At 41.2% G+C, this 27,750-nt stretch overlaps 1 protein-coding gene across 1 annotated transcript in view; it reads left to right on the top strand.

Annotated features, from left to right (window-relative positions):
• The window catches only part of SLC4A8 (solute carrier family 4, sodium bicarbonate cotransporter, member 8), a 99,440-nt gene extending 72,331 nt beyond the window's left edge, over window positions 1–27,109 (top strand). Inside the window, exons 12-22 of the mRNA XM_006870029.1 lie at window positions 1,283–1,457; window positions 2,047–2,180; window positions 2,913–3,158; window positions 5,774–5,879; window positions 6,494–6,655; window positions 14,200–14,313; window positions 16,886–17,047; window positions 17,947–18,198; window positions 22,048–22,116; window positions 23,239–23,412; window positions 26,912–27,109. Of these exons, the coding sequence (XP_006870091.1) occupies window positions 1,283–1,457; window positions 2,047–2,180; window positions 2,913–3,158; window positions 5,774–5,879; window positions 6,494–6,655; window positions 14,200–14,313; window positions 16,886–17,047; window positions 17,947–18,198; window positions 22,048–22,116; window positions 23,239–23,412; window positions 26,912–27,109 (1,792 nt within the window). The remainder of the gene's footprint in view (window positions 1–1,282; window positions 1,458–2,046; window positions 2,181–2,912; window positions 3,159–5,773; window positions 5,880–6,493; window positions 6,656–14,199; window positions 14,314–16,885; window positions 17,048–17,946; window positions 18,199–22,047; window positions 22,117–23,238; window positions 23,413–26,911) is intronic.
• The last annotated feature ends 641 nt before the right edge of the window (window positions 27,110–27,750 follow it).

The raw sequence follows: 27,750 nt of genomic DNA, 5'->3' as shown, positions 1-27,750 counted from the left end.
TTCCTACCTTTCCACCCCTGCCGTTGATTTGTATAAAAGAACAGATCATTTGTCTTGTAGCCTACTGAGTGGCTCTTTCATCACTCCAGCCTCACCTGAGAAAACTTTCACCCTGATGATTACTCCACTTTTAACAAAAGTGTGACCCAATTTGGGAAGATTACTCCTTCTCTTTGGTGTGGGATAACTTTCTCCATATCTGTCTCATCCTTGAGATGTAGAAAAGAGCCCTAAAGGCCTGCCGTCAAGCCCTGTTTATCTACTACTTGAATTTATCCGCTTCTCCCCAGTCCACCATTCCATGCTCCATTAGTCTTGTTCTATGCTGCAATCATTACACTGCCACCAGACTGATCCTTCTAGAATACATGCTTGATTTATGCCTCACCCATGTCTGCAATCTTTCAGTGATTTGACATGCTACTATAATAAAGTTTTAATTCCTTAAAACAGTTCATACGGCCCTTCATGACTCAGTTTCTCCAGCCGTTTCTACTGGTGTTTTCCTCACATACAATATTACCCAACCATATTAGTCTTCTTTCAGTATCTCTAAGCTGTCATGCACTCTCATTTCTAGGGGTCCACCCATGTTAGCTAACTCTGCCTCATCTAGCTAATTCCTGGTATATCCTCAAGGCTCTGCTGAAACAAATGCCCTCGCTCTTCTACAGTACCAGAGCCCCCTGACAGCACTGCTTGTCTCCCGCTCTATCTAGACTGTTGGTCCTGGAGAGCAAGGGCTCTGTCTGTCTTGTTCACTGCCGCATCTCTAGTACGTGGCACATGGCCTGGCATGAAGTACCTGCTAATAATACTTGTCAACTGCATGAGTGGATTATGATGCTAATTTCTTAATGAATACAGTAGGAAAGTACATGTGACAGGGACTTTTTATCTAGAAAATATAATAAAACTAACAATTTAATACTTGGGTTGCTTTTGTACATTTTCTTTTAACACGTCAGAATTTGAAATTTGAAGCCAATACTTGGCTTTCATGTTAATTTTTTTTGAACTTTTTATTGAATGGTTAATATGTATACCCCAATTTTTTTTTTTTTTTTTAATGCTTGGGATAATCATTCATGTTTACTGTAAGTCAAATTCATGGTTACAAATATGATCTCTGCTGCTGGCCCTAAAGAGAGCTCCTAAACTTGGGGCCAAATTAAAACCAAAGTATTACCTCAGTACAGAGCATATTTTCAAATGTGTGTTGTCAATAACGCTTTTGTGGAAGAGGGACAGTGTTGGAGGCCTGTCTGCCATGTTTCTGCAGGCTGTTTGGGGGCTTGGTGCTGGACATCAAACGGAAGGCCCCCTGGTACTGGAGCGACTACCGGGATGCACTCAGTTTGCAGTGTTTGGCCTCCTTTCTGTTCCTGTATTGTGCCTGCATGTCACCTGTCATCACCTTTGGGGGACTGCTTGGAGAAGCCACCGAAGGACGCATAGTAAGATAAGACTTAACATATTGTAGTGGCAGCCAAGGCCCCTGAGGAGAAAATCCCCACTGTTAGGTCTACAGGGATCAGATTCTTCCTCCTGAATTATCACATCACACAGCAGTCTGCAGCATGGTTCTCTCAGTAGAAGGGACTCTCTTTCTGCTTGAATATCAATTTCAGTAGCTGGTTGCACAGAAGGCTTTCCCATTGCCCAAGGATTAAAAAGTAGATATATTGTTGTCATTTGAAAATACGATGTAAGGTGACTCTGTATAGCAGCTTTTAACATGAACAGTATTATTGTGGTTTGCATATATTTTTAAATACTGAATTGAGTCACTGTAGAGCAAAACTTAGTTGAGGAATCATATGTGGATGGATCTGGGTACCTGGATTATGAAAGTGGTATCTGTTTACAGGAGTATCAGACAGTGTGTACACATCGCTCTTGCTAAGATGAAATACAAGCAGATGACTGTGTAGGCACACATGAAAGCTAAGTCAGGAATGTACATAAGCCAATATTACTCTTTACCGACGGACTTAACAAACTCAATGATGGGTTTGTTTTTCTCCCTTTTTTTTTTCTTTTCAGAGTGCAATTGAGTCCTTGTTCGGAGCCTCCATGACTGGGATTGCCTACTCCTTGTTTGCTGGGCAAGCTCTTACCATCTTGGGAAGTACTGGACCAGTGCTTGTGTTTGAAAAGATTTTGTTCAAATTCTGCAAGTAAGACATTTGTTTTTCTAAAAACCCCTTTACTGGATGTGGATAATGTGCTGCCAGTGTTGAATGCCAGGGTCCTAGGTGAGTACAAGTGGGCAAATATCATTCTGGATCATAAAACATCTGAAGGAAGAACATCATTTGGACTATTGTCCAGCCTCCAGATAGCCCCATACCTAAAAGAGCAGATCTCTTATAAAGAACTTTGTCAGTGCCCTTCAGCCATTATTCAAGTTTTAACTTTTTGTTTTTAAAAAACTTGCCTTAGCTAATTCAAACTCTTCCATGTTCATTCTGAGTCTATTTTAATTTGGCCTAATACTCTTACACCATATTCTAGTTGAGCCTGGTGGTAGGGGCTCAGCAGTGTCCTGATTTCCCTATTTTTCTTGTAATCGCCTTTATTCATTTTCTATTAGAAGTAGGAGCATGTGGAAGAAGGGACAACATCTCTATTAATGCAAGAATAAGATCTTAACTACCCTGGGCAGTAATGACAGAAAGATTGTGTATGGGAACATTTCTTCCTTCTGTTTTCCATATGCTACCAGTGAAGCAACTCTTTGTGTCAGCTGTCCCAGGGCAGCAATTTGGAATGCAATGCAGTCAGAATTAGTGATAAACTGGGTAGTGATGTGGATATGGATAATGGAAGATAAGGCAGTCACATTTCTGACTCTGTGTCTCTTAATCTCATCCATCCATACTTTCTGATGAGTTTTGGTTTTGTTTCAGGGATTATGCTCTTTCATACCTCTCTCTGCGAGCTTGTATTGGACTGTGGACTGCCTTCCTGTGTATTGTCCTTGTGGCAACTGATGCCAGTTCCCTTGTCTGCTACATTACCCGTTTCACTGAAGAAGCGTTTGCCTCCCTGATCTGCATTATTTTCATCTATGAAGCAATAGAAAAGCTTATCCACCTGGCAGAGACCTACCCCATTCACATGCACAGCCAGCTGGACCACCTTAGCCTCTATTAGTAAGTCTGCTTTTGCTTGTCTTTTTTTTTTTTTTTTTTTTAAATAAGCAAGGGACCTAAGTTTAATGGTTGATGTAGTGTTCCAGGCAGTGCATGGAGCTTCTGCTAAGGAATTTGGCCCTCTAGGAACCAGAACTCAGATAAAGATGAGAGGAGACTTGGAAGTATGCCAGAGGAGAACAATCAAGAATGATGATGGAGACTACAGACTAAGAGTAGAAACCCAGAGGGAACTCAAGAAGTGCTTTACAGAGCAAGTCTTGGTTTCAGACATAGAAACAAAAAGAGGCTGCAGTTGTAGCAGGGAGATTTTGAGTTAGTTATTGGGAAAATTTGAATTTTTAAAACTTTTTATTGAATGGGTAATATGTATACTCCGATTTTTTTTTTTTTTAATGTTTGGGGTAATCATTCAAGCTTACTGTAAGTCAAGTTAAGTCTTGGCCCTAAAGAGATCTCCTGCAGGGGCTTATAAAATGCTGGATAACCATATTCTCATATGAGTTGAGTGGACTCTGTTTCTCTGAAAGCATGTGCTGTTATTGGTGGTGGTGTGCTGCCAAGTTGGTTCCTACTCATAGTGACCCGGTATAGGGTTTCTAAGGAGCAGCTGGTAGGTTTGAACTGCCAACATATTGGTTAGCAGTCTTACATTGCTACACCAGGACTTTATAAACAGTAAGTAGAGATGTATTAATAACTCCTTGTAGATTCAGGGGTCTCTTATTCTGTATCATAAAGGTCTAGAAACTATTTACTTACCTACATTTCAATTCAAGGGATTTGTTTTCTTCATGTATTCAACATAATTTGCATCAGTTGGAAAGGAGATAATGGTGCCTGGATGTGTTTTTAACCATGTATAAGAGTCTGGTCCTAGAAATCATTTTTCTTCTGGAGCAGTATTCTCCAAATTATAACCAATGGTCCTCTTTCCTTAACTCTGCACATCAAGTTTCCTCCCTTCTCTGGCTGTACAGTTCTGATGTGGAGGTTTTGGGTGGGAAGTGAATAATTTCTATCTGAAACTGCCCAAGACGAGAGAACACACACACTGGAGGCATCTGCCAATCAATCACAAATGCACTGTTATCTCGTTATTTATTCATTGGTGCTGGTGGTGGTGGTGGTGGCTATGTGCCATGGGTCTGACTCATAGCAACCATGCATAGAGTTTCTGAGGCTGTACATCTTTACAGGAGCAGAAACCTCATTTTTCTTCTGCAGAGTGACTGGTAGTTTCAAACTGTTGTCCTTGAGAGTAGCAGCCCGACTTGTAACCACTATACCATTAACCATTAAAAATATGAACTAATAAAAAACTTGTCATAATTTAAAAATTGTTATTTTACTGTAAAAGAAAAAACATTAGGGAGCATAATCTTCAATGTCTAATGGATTGCTAATCAGTCCTGATTTCAGTAAGGTTTATTCTTTTATTTCTTTTAATCATTCATTCATTTAACAAGTATTTACTGAGCACTTATTGTGTGCCAAACACTGTATTAGACTCTGGAAATGTCGTGGTGAACATGCCAGACAAAGGATCTACTCTTACAAGGTTTATATTTTAGGGGCAGATGACAGATAAGTGGCTAACCCTGGATTAAACAGACTTTGGGTATGGATACAGTACTGCAATTCTTTGTTAGTAAAGTACAAGATGGTATTTTTCATAGTTGCATTTCACTGTTAGTTCATCTGGTGTTGATGTGACACTAGAACTTTCCAGCTCTTGAAATGATTTTATATTCATATGTGTGGCATTAATTTCTTAAATATAGGATCTAGTACTTTAAAGCCTCCCTATTACTTTTCATTTTGTTGATTTCCTCCTATTATTATAACTTGTTTAGAATTCTGTGAATCTTAATAATCATGCTGCCTCTCAGAAGGTATGATGATTAAATTAAATTTGCACATGAAACAAAGTTGGCAGAGATAGTTGTGTCAGCCAGTAATACAGGTAGCCAGTTCAGGCATAGAACATGCTAGAATTGGGAGGCACCATGGTGGACTATGAGACAGAAGAAGCAAGTATGGGCTCCATGAGGAAACTAACATAGCTGACACGTATGGCTCCAGCACAAGCAGCCAGGAAATGGCCAAGTTAGTGAGGTGAGGTATCACAGGAGACAAGGCAGCAATGCCCAGAAGAACTTGCATCATTATTCTAGGAGACACCAATTTTCAGAGCAGAAACATGATAGGGTGTATAGAGAGCTATTATTGAGTTTGGAGGAAGCTATTAAGAGCTGAGTTGGGGTGAAGTCCTCTTTGAGTGTCCATCTGTCTTACTATATTGATTGATTTTCATGGGAAGAAACTAAGCAAGGGGTCATTCTGGGGATGTCAGATTCCAGGCTTGGTTGTCAGCACAATTTAAACATAAACCCATGCACTGATTTGTATGTATCTTTAGAAATAACAGATTGAAAAACTGGAATGTGGTTGGACCTACAGATGGACCTTAACTGATAGGACCCAACCTTAGGGGTCTGGAGTGAGACAGGAGGAAAAACTCTGGCTCTGCCCGAGTCTTTTAGCCTAGTGTTGGATAAAATCATTGAACATCTGGTTAGCTTCTTCAGGAGTGTTTCTTCTGTTCCCCTCAGCTGCAGGTGTATTCCCCCAGAGAATCCGAATAACCATACTCTGCAGTTCTGGAAGGACCATGACATCGTGGCAACGCAGATCCATTGGGCTAACCTGACTGTTAGTGTAAGTCTGGGAACTGCCAGATACCCTATCATTGTGACCATTGGGTTTAAGAAGAACTTCTAGGTGGAAGTAGGGTAGCCCTTTGACAAGCTCTGGTGTTGTCAGGAATAAAGCTTATTTACAACAACAACAACAAAATTCCTACTGATTTTCTTTTCCCTTTCAAAAGGTATCTTGCCTATAAAGGGAACAGAAGGGAACCTGTTTTCTCCCATGCACACCCTGCCAAGTGCCCCTACACTAAGGATATGTGGGGATGAAACTAAGCGGGGCAGGGGTAGATCCAGGGTTTTTTGAGGGGGGACTTGAAGAATATTAAGTTTGCAGGCCCTCTTTAATAAAAATAATACAAAGTTTCTAGGACTCTTCCAGAACCTTGTAAGTAGTATTTTCTCAGGGAAGTTTTGGTTTCATTCTCAATATAACTTAGAGCCATAAATAGCCATTAAACATGGAAGGAGCCTGTACTTGCAAGTTTCTTAGAGGTCAAGAGGGTACAACTGGCTATATGCATTACTCAGCAACCACAGATGATAGTGTATGGTGGAATCAGGAAAACAGCTGTTTATTTCTCTATGCCTGTTTTAAATAACCCAAAATGCTTGTTCCTCCAGGAATGCCAGGAGATGCATGGAGAGTTCACGGGATCTGCATGTGGCCATCATGGACCCTACACTCCTGATGTGCTCTTTTGGTCTTGCATTCTCTTTTTCACCACTTTCATCCTCTCGAGCACCTTAAAGACGTTCAAGACGAGTCACTATTTCCCAACCAAAGTAGGTAGCTCATCATGAGTAATCCAAATTCATGTTTAAGCAGAGAGTGCTGGCTGAGCATGTTTTCTTCTGCATTAGAAGTCTAACATAATAGAGCCTTCCTCAGCCTCCATGTTGTTTTGTTGTTGTTAGGTGCCATCGGGTTGATTCTGACCCATAGGAAACCCTATGCTGTCCTCACAATTGTAGCTCTGCTTTGAGTCTGTTGCTAATGCAACTGTGCCAGTCCATCTAGCTGGCAGGGGGTGGGGGGGGGGTTCCTTTTTTTCGCTGACCCTCTGCTTTACCAAGCATGATGTCCTCTCCAGGGACTGGTCCCTCCTGATAACATGTCTGAAGCATGAGAGATGAAGTCTTGCCTTCATGGCTTATTGGGAGCATTGTGGTTGTACTTTCTCCAACCAGTCCAGGGCAGTTTTAGTATTCTCCTCCATGAATTCTTCTACTGTCTTCCTTAATAACTGTCCAACTTTCACATGCATATGAGACTGTTGAAAATACCATGGCTTAGGTCAGGTGCTCCTTAGCCCTCAAGCTGACATCTTTGCTCTTGAGGACTTTAAAGATGTCTTGTGTGGCATATTTACCTAATGCAATACAACCTCCGTGTTGTTGTTAAGTGCCATTGAGCTGGTTCCGACCCATAGTGGCCCTGTATAGGGTTTCTGAGGAGCAGCTACAAAGTGACTTTGCAGTCCAGCACATTAACCCACAGCGCCACACCAGGACTCCACAGCCTCCATAGAGAGCTCCAGATGTCTTGATGGGCCACTCTGTGGCTTTCTCGTCCACTGTCTGTTGCCTCTCTTCTAGATGTATAGTTTGGAATGAGGGGCTAATACTTAAAAGCTTCCCCGTGCCCCCATTTTGGAACATAGATTTATGAAAATCTTTTTCATTCTTGTTTTTTTTAAATATTGTGATAAAAATTGATGTAACAAAGTGTTTGACATTTCAACAATCTTCATGTGTACAGTTTAATGACATTAGCTATGCTCATTATGCTGCTCAGCCACTATTTTTTGAGTTTTACATGGTAGTTGTTACATGGTAAGTTCCATCGAGTTGGTTCTGACCCATAGTGACCCTGTATAGGGTTTCCGAGGCTTTAAATCTTTGTGGAACAAATATAGAAGAATTTGAAATAGGATATTTGTACATGCAAACACAACAATAATTGTGGACAAATGATGAAAATTTCCTAGATATTATCCAGCATCCTAAGACAGTGAGTTAATGGGTCTAGGGCTCTGGACCATAGTCTCAGGGGACACCATGGTCAATTGACATAACATAAGGTAGTGTTTCACATCCTGCTTGGGTGAGTAACTTTGGGGCTTTTGAAAGCCCATGAGTGGTTGTCTAAGATGCAGCTATTGGTCTCTCCATGTGCTGAAGAAAGGAGAGTGATAAGAATAAAAGAGGCTTAGAATCAATTAGCCAGTGAACTAATGGAACATGTGAACATCTATCTCCATGACTCTGAGACTAGAGGGACTAGATGGTGCCCAGCTACCACTGCCAGTTGCCCTGAGGAAGCACATTAGTGGGTTCTGGATAGAGCAGGAGAAAATGTGAAATAAAACTCAAAATTATTTAGTTACAAAAAAGAAGAAAAAGAAAGAGATTGGAGGAACTTGAGAGTATGGCTCTCAACCACCCTTCAGGTGTGGAGTGGAACTCACCCTCATGGCCCAATTTTTACCTAAGCAGTGGATAGGTTTATAGGAGGAGGCATTAGCACTGGTGAGGCATGCTCAATCATTCAAAATCAAAAGGGCAGCAGCATTTTTCTAGGGACGAAGTTAGTTGTGAAGGGACAGAGAGGTGGGTGGAATGCCAATAGGAACCACAGGGAGGAAGCGGGATAATAACTGTTGTTGCATGGAGGGGAATGTAATCATTTTTGATTGCAAACGATGAAACAAATTTGGTCTTTCAGGGTTTGTTGAATGTAAAGCTGATGATCTTGTTTGTAAACCTTCACTCAGTTCACAATAAAAAAAACAAACAAAAACTTTATGAGAGCAGAAAGCCTCATCTGTGTCCAGCGGAGTGGCTGGAAAGCTCACACCACTGACCTTGTGGTCTACAGTCCCATGGTTATCCTGGAGAGCCATCATGCTCCTAAGGTAGCAGTTGTTGTTGTTGTTTTCCGTGGAGTCGGTTCCGACTCATAGCGACCCTGTACAGGGTTTCCGAGGCTGTAAATCTTTATGGGAGCAGAACGCCTCATCTTTCTCTCGCGGAACAGCTGGTAGTTTCGAACTGCTGACCTTGTGGTTCGCAGCCCGATTCGTAACCACTACACTAGTGCTCTCTAAAAGCTAGTAATCCTTACTTCCAGAATACTGTTAGGCTTCATTTCCAGAACGTTAGCACACTTAGCATGTAACAGCTGAAGTTGGCTGGCTCCAGAATATGGTCAGTTGGAGTGATGCCTTAGACACTTGGTTGTTATTGTTGAGTGCTGTCGTGTCAGTTCCTACTCACCGTGATCCTGAATAGGGTTTCCAAGGACTGATTGGTGGGTTCAAATGCCAGCCTTTCAGTTAGCAGTCTAGTGCTTATCCGATAGTGCCACGCCAGGACTCATTAGAAACTGTGGTGGTGGTGTTAGAGGTTCTGACTCACAGTGATCCTGTATAGGGTTTCCAAGGCTGTAAATCTTTATTGTTGTTAAGTGCCGTCGAGTTAGTTCTGACCCATAGTGACCCTGTGGGTTTCCGAGGAGCAGCAGCTGGTGAACTTGAACCACTGACCTTGCAATTCAAACAGCGTTGCAGTCTGGCGCATTAACCCACAGCACCATACCAGGACCAAAAAAACCTCAGATTTCTTCTGTGGTGTGCTAGTAGATTCGAACTACTGACCTAACCCACTATGTTACCAGGGCTCCTTTCTTAGACACTTTGGTTGTGTTAAATGCCATCAAGTCTGTTCTACCTCATAGCGACTCTGTATAGGGTTTCCGAGGAGTGGCTGGTGAACTTGAATTGCTGACCTTCTGGTTCAAACCAACCTTGCAGTCCAACATGTTAACCTGCAGCACCACACCAGGACTTCTGGCCTCTACTTTGTTGTTGTTGTTATTAAGTGCCGTTGAGTTGGTTCCGACCCATAGCGACCTTGTATAGGGTTTTCAAGGTGAGCTTGAACCATCAACCTTGCAGATCAAACTGACTTTGCAGTCCAGCGGAACTCTACTTTAGGGAACCTCAAAGTTGATGACTTTTGCAGTAGCTTATGAAATCACTAGTCTCATTGACAGTAGCAGCCAGCATGCTCCGGACTTGGTTTGCACAGCTGTTTGGAGCCTTTCCCTGATGCAGATGGTATTGTTTGCATAGTGATCAGGGCTTCTGCCAGTTTGCTGGACAGAATTAGAGGCTGACTGTGTTGTGACTTAAGAGGCCATTGCTTTAAAAAGCAGCTCAGATCAGGAGGATCTGTGGTTTTTTGCAAGTGAGGCCTCAACTAGGTGCATTCACAGAGAAGGATATGTGAATAGGTGAGGGGTTTTGTTGATTAGATATTTGTACACACAGACAAGTCCTCAGCCCACATAGTTGTTAAAGACTCACTGTCATGGAGTTGATCTTCACTCTAGGGACTCTGTAAAGGCTTTCCAAGCCTATTGATCTTTATGAGAGCAGAAGGCTTCATGTTTTTCCTATTGAGTGGGTGGTGGGTTTGAACTGCTGACCTTGCAGTTCGCAGTACAGTGCTGATCCTACAGTGCCACTAGGATTCCTACACAGAAGTTAAGGGACCACATATTCAATAACTTCGTGGTTTTTATTTCCTATCTGGACAAATAATTAGCAAGTGACAGTTACTTTCTTCAGTACATCTGACTGCTTGCTCAGGTCTCTGTTAAGTGTTATGGGGTGTGCAATTTTAGAACCTGGTATCTGACACCCTCTAATGAATGGGTCACCTATGGGTCAGAACCAACTTGACAGCACTTAACTACAACAACATATGACACCAGGTAAGAAGCTAAGACACATGAAACAATTAGTTATCATATGATGAGTGAATAAGGAATAGTTGGATGCCAAAATGATAGGTAAATGCTGAAGAATTCAGAGGAGAGAAGACCACTGGGCTTCGTGAAGGTTAAGATGGATTTCATGGGGCAGAGGATGGGAGATGTTCAGAAGATATATGTAACATTCCTAGAACTACCAAAATTGGAGAGGGAAGCCGGAAACCTCATGTTTCAAAGGATAACAAAATTAGGTTATGGTTTTAGTGAAGGTACATGTGAGATTTTGATTAAGATAAGACCACAGCCTTCAGTTTGACCTTCAGTTTGGATTGCACCTCTATGTAAAGGAAAATATCCTCACCACTAGACCAATAAGTAACATCATGATCAATGGAGAAAGATTAAAATTGCCAAAGACTTCATTTTGCTTGGATCCAAAATCACACTCATAGAAGCAACAGCCAAGAAATCAAATGACATATTGCATTAGGCAAATCTGCTGCACAAGACCTCTTTAAACTGTTAAAGAGCAAAAATATCAGTTTGAGGATGAAGGTATGCCTGCCCCATGCCATGGTATTTTTGATCACCTAATAGCATGTGAAAGCTGGATACTGAATAAAGACTGTAGAAGAATTGTTGCATTTGAGTTATGGTGTTGGAGAAGAATATTGAAAGTACCATGGACTACGACCAGAAGAACAAGACTTTGCTGAATGAAGAGCAGCCAGAATGCTCCTTAGAAGCCAGGATGGCCAGACTTCGTCTTTCATACTTTGGACATATTATCAGGAGGGACCAGTCCCTGGAGAAGGACATGGTGCTCAATTAAGTGGAAGGTTAGTGAAAAAGAGGAAGGCCCCCAATGAGATGGATTGGCGCAGGGGCAGCAGCAATGGGCTCAAGTGTAATAACAGTTGTGAGGATGAAGCAGAACCGGGCAATGCTTTGTTTTGTTGTACTCAATGGAATTGATTCAGTGGGACCTGACAGCAGCAGCATGTAGCTAAGATACGCTTTGTTCTATCTCTGTTGGAAATTTAGTTAAAGTAGCATTGGGCAGTTGATAGACACTATGTTTACTAAAACTACACTAAATTATAATGTGGGACAGCCCTCTGAGGGCAAGCCTTAAATTGGATGGGAATCTCTAGGAAAATGATGATATTTAAAAAAAACAATCAAAAGCCAAAAAATTTGAAACGTAAGATTCATTCTGAGCAGCCAGCTCTGCACATAGGGGAATCATTTCATTTAGTAAAACAAGTGGCACAGTTGTTTACAAATAAACTGTGAATTAGCTCAATAAAACAATATAATAATTGTTTCATAATTTAATAAACAGTTTGCAAATTAGAGGAGCACGAGTAATCTTAATAAAGGATTAGAAGAAAAAGAAACACTCCTGAGGACTGGAGATTGTGCAGAAACTTAAATATATTTTTTCTTAATGACTTTAAGTTTCTATGGTGACTGAGTACTTAACAGTTACTGAGCTAGTATTAAAAAAAGTAACTCCTGAAGACTTGGCCCTGTATCCTTTTGCAACTGTGAGACCTCTTGAGGTTAAAATTGAGGAAGGGCCACCATTAAAAAAATTAAATTAAGAGTAATGGTTTTGTTATTGACCACCCTTTTCTGACTGAAAAGAGAAATATACAAAGCTTTGGAGCAGTTGTGGTGAAACTACTCAGTACTTTTGCAGTTTGGGTCAGGCTATTTTTATGGTTAGATTTTGGTTTTGTGAGTAAGAAAAACCCCTTAAAATTATAGATGTCTGTCACTAGTTTTTCTTTTTTTCATAGTGATTAGGAGAAAAATAAAGCATAGTGATAAGGAGAAAAATAAAGCAGGAAAAGGGTTCAGGAAGTGCTAGGATCGAGAATGGAATCAGTTTTCAATAGGGTCGTCAGAGAGGCGCTCACACAGAAGGTGATACTTCGTGAACCTGAAGAAGGTGAAGGAGCTACCCAGGAGGCTCCCTAGGGGAACAGTGTTCCAGGTAGAGCGGTCACTACATACACTAAATATGAAGACTCTGAAGTAGGATTGACTTGATATGTTTAAGAAACAGAAGGGGGTTTGTGTAATTGTCACAGAGGGAGGAAAGGGGGAAAGCAGTCGATGACAGGATGAGAAAGATGATGGGCACCAGTTTACATGCTGGTAGAATGAGGAACCATTTCTGGCTTTTGAGTAGAGGAGAAGCAAGCTCTGATGTATCATTCCAGAGACTGTGTTTAAAGAAGACTGTAGAGAGTGAGGACCGAAGCAGGCTTGGAGGGCTGCTGCTGTTACCCAGGCAAGAGAGAATGGTGACTTTGCTGTGGGTTTGAGCAGTGGAGGTGGTGAGAAGTACACAGATTCTGTGTATGTTCTGAAGGTAGAGTCAACAGAACGTGCAGGTGGACTGGCTGCTGTGTATTAGGATGAAGCTAAGTTTCTTGTCTGGTGCAGATGGTCCTTGTCTGGTCTCAGAAAACGTCTTTCCAAATATTCAGAAGTAGAGCCTAAAAGCCCCAAACAGAACTCTTGAGACATTTTGGTGGGTTAACATTAGAGTTTATCAGAGGGTTTATATTCCTCTATTGCATATACGGAGTCCTAGTGTGGCACTGTGGGTTAATGCACTGGACTGCAAAGTCAGTTTGAACCACAAGGTTAGCGGTTCAAGCTCATCAGCTGCTCCTGGGAAACCCTGTACCGGGTCACTGTGGTTTGGAACCGACTCCACAGCACTTAACAGCAATTGCATATGCACTTCATGGTCATTGATTTGGGTGTATTAATATATTCTTATTTAAATATGTATTAACTATAAAATTAAAATATTCTGTTACTGGATTTAAGGGATTTGCCAACTCAGCGAAGTTTCATTACTTGTAAAAAGTGAGAAGACAGCACTCTTTTCCTGAACTAAAGATTCAGGAAACTTTTAAGTTTTTAGGGGAATCAGGAAGTTATGCATATTCATAAGATTTCTAAGAAATAACATATACATTATTCAAGAGGGGCAGGGTTAGGACTTGGCTCATAAGTCACAATTCAGATTCCTAATTTCTAAAGTTGGTCTGAGTTGCTCTTGTCACATACTTCTGGTGAACTTTTGTTTTAATGTTCTGGGGTCAGTCAGAGGACACAGTAGTGCTTACTGGACATGTTCTCTGATCAGGCTGGAGTTGGCTTTGGGAGCTGTGGCTTGAAGAGCATCTGTAATAAGAAAATTAGCAGGGCAGGCAGAGCAAGGGCTTCACTATCAGTTAGTTGTATTTACTGTCTTTGTGCCTACCGTCAGTTTAGAGGCTGAGCAGCCTCTTTTCCAGGAGAAATACCAAGAGACATCTATTACAAGGAACAGGATTATATATGTGGACCCTTTTTTCTTTATGTGTAATTTTCTTATATGGTTTGACTCAAGGTGCCCTTAGGTCTTGGTAGAAATTCTTCAATTTAGCTGGCTTCAGTTCTTCTCAAGAGTTTGAAAACTTTTGCAAACCTAAATTCTTTTCTATCTTGCTAAAACATTTTTCTAATTTTTTTCTCATGCCAGGTACGCTCCATGGTGAGTGACTTTGCAGTTTTCCTCACTATATTCACAATGGTAATAATTGATTTTTTGATTGGAGTACCATCACCAAAGCTGCAAGTTCCCAATGTGTTCAAGGTAAACAGCCCTCATGATCCCTATGTTACTTCCAAAGACCTTTCCATATCACAATCCTGATAAGAGTTTGGCAGTTTTCCAAACAGCCTTTTCTATTTATGCCTTGTTATTCAGAAAAGCAAACTCTTCAATCTTGGTTGAACATAGAACAGAAAAACCAAGGTTGTTTAATTTAATGAAAAGTATTGTTTATTATTAATAATGTCACTTATTGTTTGAATATTTTAAGATTTAAAACAGTGGAATGTGTACATTTACATAAAAATTGCCAGCTATGTGTTAATATGGGTCCCTGGAACAAGTTTGGTTAATGGCACGTTCATTGAGCATCAACTAGATGAGAGCACTGGGACAGATGGAAAGTTAGAGGACTCCCTCAAGGTTATGGCCACTGCAGGATGGGATTAAGAGGGGCCACATCTGGTGTCTGGGGCCGCTGGCAGCAGCATCTTTGAATCTCTTCAACCTAATTTCATTGTTTTTAAAACTAAATTTCACTTAGTTTTTAAAATCTGTACTAAAAATAAAACAAATGATCAGTACATAGAAACTCCAAATATATTTCAATTTGGGAGCATGAATTGAATAAACAGATAAGATGGAAAATCTTGAGCTCAGTCCCTTGGGTCCCTACAAAGATCTGCATTGGAGAGGAAAGAAAACCAGGGATACTTGGTGATGCTGAGAATCATAAAATAAGAGACCTAGGTAACTGGGGAGAAGAGAGATTAAATAAAAGCAGTCACTGCCTTGTAAATGGCCCCATACACACAGCCTTTTCCTACCCTTTTTTTCTCTCTCTGTTCTTTCCCTCTCTCTCCTTGTAGCAATCTTGGCTAAAAATATCTTTTTCCATATTGCCTGACAAATTTACATTTTGTTTTGCTAAATTTGCTAAAATGTCACCACTTGGAAATTTATGGGTTAACAAACACCCTCTTTGAAAATATAATGCCTCTGAGAATATGTCATTCTCACCTTTGTGTGACTGAGCACAATCTGCTTTCTAATATCTAGTTGAGGTCAACACAGGAAGAATGGATTTTATGTAAAAATAGGTAATTTGGGAGCATTAAGCAGCCCTTAGTGAGATAACCTGATGGGTAGGCCTAGCATAGTCAGAAGGCACTGAGATCTGGGACATCTGGAAGGAGACATCTGGGAGATGGGAGAGAGAAGAAAAGTAACGGGAGAATGTCAGAGAAAATGCTCATGACAGCGCCTGCTTTCAGGAAGCAGAGAAGACATTTTCTGTCTTCTTCCCTTTCCTATTAAACCACACAGACCCTCAATCTGAAAGCTAGTACTACTACGAATGAGTTAATAATGCTCCCTGTTTAATTTTATGTTGGCCTGAAAATGTCATTACCGTTTAAACATTGTTACTAAGGAAACATAGATTCTGCACATATTAGAAAATAATCCCGCATAACTTCGGACTTGGCTGTTTTATTGAAGTCTTTGAATCCTGGGGTCCTGACCAATATGGAATGCTTCAGGTGTAACATACTTTGCTTTGTTTGCTGAGTATTGGTCAATTCTGGGTCAAATTGTATCACTGGTCTTTTATCCTCCTGGGCCACGGGTCAATTTTGTTTACCCAGAGTACCTGATATGTCATGATCACCCTGAACTGTAGTATTGTAGGAGCATTTGAAAGGGTCCTGGATCAAACAAGTTCCCAAGTTCAGCAGTCTTGGGACCGACCCCTCTCTGAAGTCACTGGTATCTGAGGCCAAGATTTCACTCTGATAAAAGGCCTCTGAACTAATTCAGTCTAAGCCCAGAGATTCTGTGCAACTTTGCCTTGATCTGTGCTGTTGTTGTTAGTGCCATTGAGTTGGTTCCAACTCATAGTGACCCTGTATAGGGTTGCCAGGGGTCCTGATGTGGTGCTATTGGTTAATGTACTGGACTGCAAAGTCACTTTGAACTGCAAAGTCGGCAGTTCAGACTTACCAGGTACTCCTTGGATACCCTATATAGGGTCGCTATGGGTCAGAACTGACTTGATGGCACTTAACAACAACAACAGTAGGGTTTCCAAGGAGTGCCTGGTGTGTTTGGACCACCAACCTTGAGGTCAAACTGACCTTGTGGTTGAATGCTTATCCTGCAGAGCCACGCTAGGACTCTGTGCTGTAGACATGCATTGTATAACTTCTGGAGGAGAGAAGTGAGGAGAACCATTTTAACTATTTGTATTCGTCTTTGGGAATCTTGAAAATATTTTAACAGTGGATTTAGTTGTTACTTATATTTGTCTTGGATAATGTTGAGATAAAGTTGCTTCTTATTTGCATAAAGTTCAAATTGGGGACTAGGTGAAGGAAGCACAGGAATAATGAATATTTCACAGGAAGTTGATGATAGAGAATTGACTGTCAAAGGAGATTTAAAACAAGGTCATAGATTTCTTTTAATGAGTTTCTGTCTGTGTATACATATGTGCACACATGTATAGAGATTCTCATTCAAGACTGAAAAGAAATATAGATGCTATGATTCACTTTGATTTATTTTATTTAATTTAAAATATTCCAACAAAGCCTTGTTTGTTTGTTTCCCTTAGCCAACAAGGGATGATCGGGGGTGGATTATTAGTCCCATTGGCCCCAATCCCTGGTGGACTGTGATAGCTGCAATTATCCCAGCTCTTCTCTGCACAATCTTAATATTCATGGATCAGCAGATCACAGCTGTCATCATTAACAGGAAGGAACACAAGCTCAAGGTAACAACAATAAACCCATCTAGACCAGGATGGTGGAACCTTAATAAAAACAGTCACGGAATGGGTTCAGAAGAGATTTCCATTCCTCCATAAATGATGGGTTTGGAGAGGCGACTAAAGTGGAACAAAGTAGAATTATATGAGTGAAACCTGTGGGGAAGGTTGTTGTTGTTGTTAGGTGCCATCGAGTTGGAATCGACTCATAGCGACCCTATGTAGAACAGAACAAAACACTGACCAGTCCTGGGCCAACCTCACATTTGTTGCAGGGAAGATGGGTGGGCAGAATTCCTGGTGATCCCTACGTCAATACAGGCTCTGGGTTAGACAGCCCGACAGCTTATTTTCCTGACGTTCAGGCTGCTGTCATCTAGACGTAGGTATCCTCCCATTGGTGTCTACTCCTTAGCTTTTCAGAGTCCAAGGATCGTAGAGAGGCAGGGCTAATTCCAGTACATTTATAAATGAGAGACTTCATGCCTTTCATTTTTATTCTCTACTTGCTCAGAATATGAAATATCCAAATGTCACAAAGACTGTAGGAACCCAGTAAGGCCACTTATTCCCAATTTCTGTAGTGTGTATTATCTAGAATGATCAAAATGTGACTTTGCCTGTGGCTACTCTGCCAGGGAAGGATGGGTCTTTGAGTGTGTAAGACCCAGGGTGAGATCTGAGGGCACTTGGATAAATAATGATGAATATTGGCACGTATAGGACGGACTAAGGGGTCCCTTTTTCTTCTGTTCCCTCCTGATCTCTTTTGAGATCCTGGAAGGAACCCTTCCTTCTTATTCATACACCCCTGCCTGCTTTGGGCCTGAAACACTTAACTCACGGTTGTATGTTCTGCTGTGGTCAGTGCACTGCTGGTAACAGAGCTCTGTTTCCCCCCACAGAAAGGCTGTGGCTATCACCTGGACCTGCTGATGGTGGCCATCATGCTAGGTGTCTGCTCCATCATGGGGCTCCCCTGGTTTGTGGCTGCAACTGTCCTGTCCATCACACATGTGAATAGCCTCAAGCTGGAATCTGAGTGCTCTGCTCCAGGAGAACAGCCCAAGTTCTTGGGCATCCGAGAGCAGAGAGTGACAGGTCTTATGATCTTTGTGCTGATGGGTTGCTCAGTCTTCATGACGACCGTCTTAAAGGTAATCATTAATTCACTTGCTCAGCAAATAACAAGTGCCTGATTTGTGCCAGGCATCCTTCTAGTTGCTAGTAATACAACAAACAGACACACACCCAAACCAGAAATCCCTGTCCTCAAAAAGTTTATTCTAGTGGAGCAAGACAGATAATAGTAGTTAACAAAAACAAACGGGATACTTATTTTGTTTTTGTTGTTGTGTGTGACGTTGAGTTGGTTCTCATAGCAACCCTGTATAGGGTTTCTGAGAGTGGCTGGTGAGTTTGAACCGACAACCTGTAGTTAGCATGGCTGTTGTAATGTGCTGTGGAGTCGGTTCTGACTCATAGCGACCCTGTACAGGGTTTCTAAGGCTGTAAATCTTCACGGGAGCAGAAAGCCTCATTTTTCTCCCACAGAACAGCTGGTAGTTTCGAACTGCCGACCTTGAGGTTAACAGCCTGATTCATAACCTTAGCAGTCCAGTATTTATCCTACAGTGCCACACAAGAGCTCATGATAATTTTTGCTGTTGTTATTAAGTGCCATTGAGTTGTCTTCAACTCATAGCAACCCCATAATAGCTTTCCAAGGAACAACTCGTGGGTTTGAACATTTACCTTTGTGGCTAGCAGTCCAGTGGTAATGACAGAATGTGATAAGTAATAGAAAGGAAATCTGTAGGACTCTATGAGGCTACAAATAGTAGCCAAAGCCCAACCAAAGTAATTGCCGTCATGTGGAGACTTAACTCATGGTGACCTGTGTTTTCAGGTAGAACTGTGCTCCACAGGCTGTGACCTTTCAGAAACAGATGACCAGGAATGTGTAAGGTATCTTTGGGTGGGTTTGAACTGTCAACCTTTCAGTTAGTAGGCTAGAGCTTAACCATTTGCATCTCCCAGGGACTTTCCCTGGGTATAGAGAATAGGGGTCACTATGAATAAGGAAGACTAAAGAATTGATGCATTTGAGTTATGGTGTTAGAGAAGAATATTAAAGGTACTATGGGTTACCAGAAAAAGAAATAAATCTCTGTTGGAGAAGTATAACCAGAATGCTCCTTAGAAGCCAAGATGGCCAGACATTGTCTCTCATACTTCAGACATACTATCAGAAGGGACCAGTCCCTGGAGAAAGAACATCATGCTTGGTAAAGTGGAGGGGCAGTAAAAAAGAGGGAGATCTCCAACAAGATGGATTGGCACAGTGGCAGCAACAAAGGGGGTCTCTCTAAGGGGATGGCATTTCAGAAGAAATGGAGATAGCCACACTGTGGATGGAAGGGAAGGACATGAAGTAATGAAAGAAAAGCAGTCTAGTCAGGCCCTGAGGTAGAAAGGAGTACATGTGTTCTAGGAAATATCAAGGCCACATGGCACAAGGGAAAGGGGCCCTGGTGGTGCAGCGAATTAAGCATTGGACTGCTGATTGAAAGGTTGGTTGTTCAAAGCCACCAGCTGCTCTACAGGAGAAAGATAAGCCATCTGCTTCCATAAAGATTTATAGCCTTGGAAACCCTATGAAGCAGTTCTGCTCTGTTTTATAAGTTTGCTGTGAGTCAGAATTGACTTGGTTCAAGGCTGTTTAGTTACAGCAAGAGCACAATGAGATGAGATTAGATAGTGGGCAGGGGTGGGTCATGGAGGACCTGGTCCACCATAGTAAAGGTACCTTTGAGGGATTTTCATAGGAGAGCGTCATGAACCAATTAGTATTTTTAAAAAAGATCACTCTTGCCTCCTGTCTCAAGAGTAAGTTTTCAGGGTTTGGGAAGAATAGAAGTAGGGAGACCAGTTAAGCTATTAAAGGTGCAAGACGATAAGGAAGATGGATAGTAGGGATTATGAAGGTAGTAGTAGTAGGGAGAAGTTAAGTGGATATAGAGTGGGGTGAAGAAAATGAAAAGATGAAGGCTGTTTCCTAAGTTCCTGTCTTGACCATCTGGGTCGAGTGTAAAACATATGTCATGACAAGAGAACTGCATGAAGGAGGATGTGATTTTGTGAGGGGTGAGGCTTGATTGGATTTTTAGTTGGCTATCTGGACACATCTGAGTAAAGAAGATATAGGAAAGCTTTGAACTTGGGAGTCAACAACATATGGGTGATATTGAAAGTCAAGGGAGTAGTTGAGATTGCTGAAGGAGAAAGGTAGATATAAGAGGGGAGAGGGATAAGAGAGAAGATCAGTCTGAGGAGTTCTAATACTTAGAGAATGGATCGACTCGACTCAGAAGGATTGATAAGGGAAACAGAGGGTGTGGTGTCAGGGAAGTGAAGTGAGAGTAGCTGTTTCACAGAGAGATTGGCTATAAGTGATCTAGAAAGATAGAGATGAAACAGAGGCCATTGGAGTTGGCAACATAGAGATCCAGTGTGACTTGACAAGAGCAGATTCAATGAACTGACAGTGAAGAAGCCAGATTACAAGGGGATGAAGAGTGGATAGGATATGAAGACGTAAGGAGTATATGAGCAGAAAAAAAGAACAGAAAAAGGAGCAGTGTCTGCCAAGAGATGTGGGAATTTTGTTTTTAAAGATGAAAGCTATCTTGAACATGAGCAAAACTATTTTGTGAGACTAAGACCTGCACCTGGGGAAAAGGGGTGTATTTCCAGGGCCCAAGGATTCCTCTTTTTGGTGACTCTTCAACCACTGTAGCTTGCTTTGCAAACCGTCTTCTTTGGTGAGAGGGATATTTAAAAAAAATTGAACTACCTTCCTGTCCCCGTACTTCCTACTTAACCTTGTCACCTCTCCATTCTCTGCATGCAGCCCTGATCTCCTCGCCTCAGGTCATGGTGCCAAGTGGAAGAAACCAAAAGTTGCTGTTCCTCCAGAATTGTAACCATGAAAGCATGGTGGTGGGGTATTGCCTGACTTTTTGGCAACCATCTCAGACTCTTTTAGGACACTACAAAAAGTTCTACAAATAAGGATTTCACCAAATTGCGAGGGCTGATCACTCTAGAGCTGGAGCAATATAAAATCTAACAGGGATTTTCTAATTTTGGGAGGAATTATGTTTGGAAATATTCTTTGTTGTTGTTGTTGTTAAGTGCCGTCAAATCTATTCTGACCCATAGCGACCCTGTATAGGGTTTCTGAGCAGCAGCTGGTGAGCTTGAGCTGCCAACCTTGCAGTCTGGTGCATTAACCCACAGCACCACACCAGGACTCCGGAAATATTCTTTAGCCTCTGAAAAAAAGCAAGTCAAGCTTAGTCTTCAGTTCTGAGACTTTCTTTGTGTTGCTTCTATAGACCTCATTTCATAGCTTCCTGATGCTGCTCTGAAAATTTATGTAAGAACAGACTAATGAAAGGATTTGAAAAGTTATATTCAAGTGCTGCATTTATATATCTATCTAGCCAAGTGCAATATAATATTATTAGCATTTCCCCTCAGATGATTCCCTCTGGGACAAGGTAACCTCCCACTTCTCAAGTCCCTGGTCAGTAAACAAGGAAACCATTTTAGTGTATGTGAAAATACATCAAATCCACAAAGAGCTGATTGTGTGATTACAAAAGATAAAAAAGGTGTCAGTTCTGTAAAAAGACAGATGTCTCTCTATGTCTTTTCAGGCCCAATGGAGGAAAAAGAGCCAGTGGGCAAGGTGTTAGGGCTGTGGTTTAACCAGGTCCAGGTTATACTTTTCAGTGTGATTATTTCAGGATGAAATGGTTTTTATCATTGTCAGCTTCTCTCTCTGCATCTACTTCTCAGTGACTCAAAGGCAATAGAAACAAATGCATTTATATAGCTATTTTGTGACTTTGTTAGAGATGGAAAGTTTTATATTGTCTAAAGTATGTGATGCATGATGTAAAATTTAATTTCTGTTTCTTCCGCCCTTCTGTCTCTAGTTTATTCCGATGCCAGTACTCTATGGAGTCTTCCTCTATATGGGGGTCTCTTCACTCCAGGGAATTCAGGTATTGTATGGTTCAACAAGGACAGTGTATTCTCACGAGTAGCTCACTTGTCCAGGCCGGGAGGTGTGGTTATCCAAGGGTAGCACAAACCATTCTTGGGAAACTGTTTCCCAGTCTAGCTATTTCATACACTGCTTTGAATATGGCCAAAATATAGTCATGTTAGCACAAGGGTACAGAGATTCCTGGGGTGACCTGGCTTGCTGGTGTTGTTCCAGTCATTATTTACTTAACAGAAAATTGTTGACATTTAGGAAACCAGGTGCTTTCGAGGTGCTAGTAAACTGGAATCTGAAAGGTCAGTCAAGAACTAAATTGGCTTCCTTCCCAACAAATGAGACAGTACCAGTTGTAGTGCCAGGCTAGAGAGAGAGAGAGAGGATTTGACTTCGGAGTTTATTGATAAAGAGACTAGGGGAGCAGTGGGAGTTATTCCCGGTAAACAAATGTCACTTCCTGTCATACAACAACCCCTTCCTCCTCCTGAGTCCCTGGAGCAGAGACAATCAGGAGCCTGTCACTAATAACTTTGAGGACCTCAGATGATATGAGAAGTTAGCTTCTCTCTTGTTGGTGACTGGTCCTTTTTTGTGTTTATGAATGTCCAGCATCATTCCTTCTTACACACTGACTTCTAATATGACCCTGAGTAATTTACTTAATCTCTTGTTTGTCACTGTTTTCCTTTTATAATATAAGCATAGTCATAGTTTTTAGATCCAGAATGTTGCAAGGTTTCTTTTGTTCTTTTTCACTCTAAATAATCAATGAAAAGCTCCCAAATCCTCAGAGAACAAGTAAGATCATTTGATTTTGGTAAGAAGAAGACAGATACAATTGGCTTGTTTTGTTTTCAGTACTCTTTAAGAAAGACTCTTCTCACGGGTCACAGTACAAGTTAGGGAAAGAACTTGGAACCTAGAATTAGAAAAAATGGATTAAAATACTGACTCCGCCACTTACCAGCCATGGCCAAATTATTGATCTCTGAGAAATTCTGTTTGTGTTCAGTGGAAACAAGTCACTGTCTCTCAGAGCAGGTGATAGACTGGAAGTGAAGGGCCTAATCAGGCTTCTGACCCAGGAAACCTTCTAATAACACATGTTGGCTCCCCCTTTCAGTTCTTTGACCGCCTGAAGCTCTTTGGGATGCCTGCAAAACACCAGCCAGACTTCATCTACCTGCGTCATGTGCCACTACGCAAAGTGCACCTCTTCACCCTCATCCAGCTGACCTGCCTTGTCCTGCTTTGGGTCATCAAGGCCTCACCAGCAGCCATTGTCTTTCCAATGATGGTGAGAGTTTTGATTATTATATTTTGTCTTTGCAGCTTATTAACAGCAGCATTTTCTTTGGGACCTGGAGGTTGGGATGTAGACATGCAGCAATTTGCCATATTTATTTTTCAAAGCTACCAGATTATTTTTCTTAGTGAATCTGACATGGAGAAAATTCTTCATGTTTGTAATAAGTTGCATAGTACTTAAAAACAGCTTAGTATCAATTGACGATTCATGGCAATCAGAAGTGCCTAAAGTGGTGAAGATATACTTTCTAAGCTGCTGGGATAGAGGGAACAAACATTAAAAAGTGACTGGGGCATCTTTGTCTCTTTTCTACCTGAAGCAAATGCTTTGAAAAGGGGACCAGGGAAGCTGAACTGTGTGTGGTCCAATAGGTGACAGACAAGCTGTTTCTTAAAACCTCAGGTGGTGATGACATTCTTGATGTCTTCCTCTCTAATTTACCTGTGTCATGAGGATGCTGGCCTTTTGCTCTAACTTACTAGTGTCTGAAGGATGCTTATCTCTGAGAGATCAATGGACTATTTGAAAGTGGTCATCATCAGACCGCTAGAGAGACATGACAATGAGGATAATGGTTGTTTGTGTAGGTACTTTTGGAACTTTGTCTTCTTGTTGTTGTTGTTAGATGCCATCGAGTTGATCGTGATCCTATACACAACAGAATGAAACACTGTCCTTGTCACATCTGAGCCCACTGATGCTGCCGCTTTGCCAGTCCATCTCGTTGGGGGGGGGGGGCTTACTCTTTTTCTCCAACACTCCACTTTACCAAACATGTGTTTGGTAAAGTGACTGGTCCCTCCTGACAATATGTCCAGTGACTGGTCCCTCCTGACAATATGTCCACAGTATGAAAGATGAAGTCTGGCCAATCCTGACTTCCAAGGAGCACTCTGGCTGTACTTCTTCCAACACAGATGTCTGTTCTTTTGTCAGTCCATGGTACTTTTAATGTTCTCCTCCAGCACCATAACTCAAATGCATCAATTCTTCTACCGTCTTCCTTACTCACTGTCTAGTTTTCGCATGCATCTGAGGTTATTGAAAATATCCTGGCTGTGTCAGGTATACCTTGGTACTCAAGCTGACATCTTTTGCTCTTCAACACTTTAAAGAGGTCTTGTGTAGTAGATTTGCCCAATGCAATATGTCATTTGACTTCCTGACTTCTGCTTCCCATGAGTGTTGATGGTTGATCCAAGTAAAATGAAGTCATTGACAATTTCAATCTTTTCTCCATTTATATGGATGTTGTTTATTCGTCCAGTAGTGAGGATTTTTGTATTCTTTACATTGAGGTGTAACCCATACTGAAGGCTGTGCTCTTTGATCTTTATCAATAAGTATTTTAAGTCCTCTTGGCTTTCAGCAAGCAAGGTTTGTATCATTTGCATATCACAGGTTGTTAATGAGTCTTCCTCCAATCTTGATGCCACATTTTTCTTCATATAATCAATCCAGCTTCTCTGATTATTTGCTTAGCATACAGACTGAATAAGTATAATTAAAGAACAACACAACCCCCTGGCACACACTTTTCCTAATTTTAAACCATTCAGTGTTCCCTTGTTTTCTGTTCAAACAACTGCCTCTTGGTCTATGGACAGGTTTCTCATGAGCACAATGAAGTGTTCAGAATACTCGTTCATCGCAATGTTGTCCATTGCTTGTCATGATCCACACAATTGAAAGCCTTTGCATAGTCAATATAGCACAAGTAAACATCTTTCTGGTATTCTCTGCTTTTTCCATCTGATGTCAGCAATGATATCCCTCATTCCACATCCTCTTTTGAAACTCTATCTTACTAGGAGAATATTAAAGAATGAGGAAGTTGGAGGGGGATTTCTTGTTTCTTAATTCCTCACTTCCACACCTTACTGATGGGTTTCTCAATTTTGGTCACAATACATGCAGGGCTCTACAGTTGAGTATTCTGACATGTTCAGGAACTGAGTATTTGGTTAAAGAAATAACAAGTTCCTGGGTTTGCTTCAAAGGGATCCTACAAATTTTGGATTTATTAGGAAAATCTTCGTTAAAATTAGGGAGAAATATGATTGAATTTAATAGACTTAATTTTCCTTATTCCTTGTCCAGCCACCAGATGTAGCTGGTGAACAGGTCATTCTGTGGTTATTCCTAGCTCCCCTTTGACTAAGTGACCCTTATAAGAAGGAAGTGGAGCCGAGTTGAAACAGCCTGAATGTGAATCTGTCCTGAAGACAGGCTCCATCTATTGAAGAAGTTAGCTGTCAGGTTTTAAGTTACCTCCTCTTACTGGGCCTCAGTTTCCTCATCTATAAAATAAACATAAGGCCAGGCTAGAGGACAGAGATAAAAAAAATCTCTAGTAATGTATGATGCAGGCACAAAGCAAGGTTTTGGGAGAAAAAAAAAAAAAAAAAAAAAGCAGAGGAACAGAGAAAATGAAGATGGTTCTTTAAGATCCCCTCATCCCATGACAAGGTATGGTTAAGCATGACAGTCCTCACCAGAGCAGTACAAGTATAAAGACTTTTCACCCCAGTGCTGAACCCAGGCCAGGGAAGGCAAATGTTAGGGTCTTCTTGCAGATGAGGGGTTTCTCATCTCACTGAGGGAATTAAATTAGCATTTAAATTGCAGGGTTGTTGTGATGATATTAACTTACCTAAGTGGGCTTTTAATAAATGGCAACAATTATGATTATTAAGGAGTCCTGGTATTGTAGTAGGTTATAAGCTGGGCTGCTAACTGCAAGCTCAGGAGTTGGAATCGACCAGTCACTCCATGGGGGAAAGATGAGGCTTTCTGCTTCCGGAAAGATTTACAGCCTCAGAAACCCTGTACGGGGTCACTATGAATCAGAACCGACTCCACGCACATAACCACCACCATTATGATGATTGTTGTTATGTGCCATGGAGTTGGTTCGGACTCATAGCGACCCTGTACAGGGTTTCCAAGGCTGTAAATCTTTACGGGAGCAGAAAGCCTCATCTTTCTCCCGCAGAACAGCTGGTTGTTTCGAACTGCCAACCTTGAGGTTTGCAGCCCAATTGTTAACCACTATGCTAGTACTGATAGGGTGCAGGATAATGCGCTGGACTGCAAGGTCAGTTTGAACCTCAAAGTCAGCAGTTCAAACCCACCAGCCACTCCTTGAAAACCCTATACAAGGTTACTATGGGTCAGAACCAACTTGATGGCACTTAACAACAACAACAACAATTATGATTATTGGAGTCCTGGTGTGGAGCTGTAGGTGAAACAGTGAACTGCTAACTGCAAAGTCACTGGTTCAAACTCACCAGCTGCTCCTCGGAAATCCTATACAGGGTCTCTATGAATCAGAACCAATTCAGTGGCACTAAACAACAACAATATGATTATTATGAATTTGATTTTGCTTGGAATGTTCTAGTCTACTACGAAAATAAGACTTTGTTCTAAATCCAGGGAGGAAATGTACCACTTTAACCCTCTTTCTTTCTTTTTTCTTCAGGTTTTGGCCTTAGTCTTTGTAAGAAAAGTCATGGATCTCTGCTTCTCTAAGCGCGAGCTGAGCTGGTTAGATGATCTCATGCCTGAAAGCAAAAAGAAGAAGTTGGATGATGCCAAAAAGAAGGCCAAGGAGGAAGAGGTCATACTCCTTCTTGCACCAACTGTACACTTTGAGGCAGCCTCAAATTACAGAACATAGGAAGGGCTACACAAAAAGTCAGCATGTCTGGGATCCCAAGGGTTATATTTAGGAATTAGGAAGATCACCCCAAAGAGGTTCTCAGTTGAGAATGGAATGAGGATTCTTGTCCCTGTCTGCCTTTCATTATTAGATTTGATCAGGGTTTTTTTCTTTGTCTACAATCTACTCACCAGATTCATACCTAGAATATAAACACAGAATCTACACTGATCATCAGATCTGATGGCTCATGTCCTTCAAAAAGGTCGCACTGGACAAGTGTATTAAACCCACTATTTTCAGAGAGTATTTGTTATATATCTAATTGCAGATGGTGTTGTGGTTTGTATAGTGCAATGATAACTTGCATAGAACTTTTTTTTTTTTTTTTTTTTTACATAGCCCTTTTTGTCCTTTTTCATTTCCCTCAGCACTTGGCATTTTGCCCTCCACATCATGGACCCACAGTAAATGGCCTATACATGCAAAGAATGGAAGATTGGAAGCAAAATGAGCAAGAACAAGAAATGAATGAGCAGGGAAATGTTTCCAAAGATAGTTAATGCTCCAATTAATGTCCTTTGAAATATATTTTAAAAATTTTTTTCTAATACATTGAATTTTTAAAAAACTTTGTATTATTAAATCAGTTTTAATGA

The sequence above is a fragment of the Chrysochloris asiatica genome, unplaced genomic scaffold (genome assembly GCF_000296735.1).
Source record: "Chrysochloris asiatica unplaced genomic scaffold, ChrAsi1.0 scaffold00138, whole genome shotgun sequence".
NCBI classification, from domain to species: domain Eukaryota; kingdom Metazoa; phylum Chordata; class Mammalia; order Afrosoricida; family Chrysochloridae; genus Chrysochloris; species Chrysochloris asiatica.
This window is presented reverse-complemented; position numbering and strand designations above follow the sequence as displayed.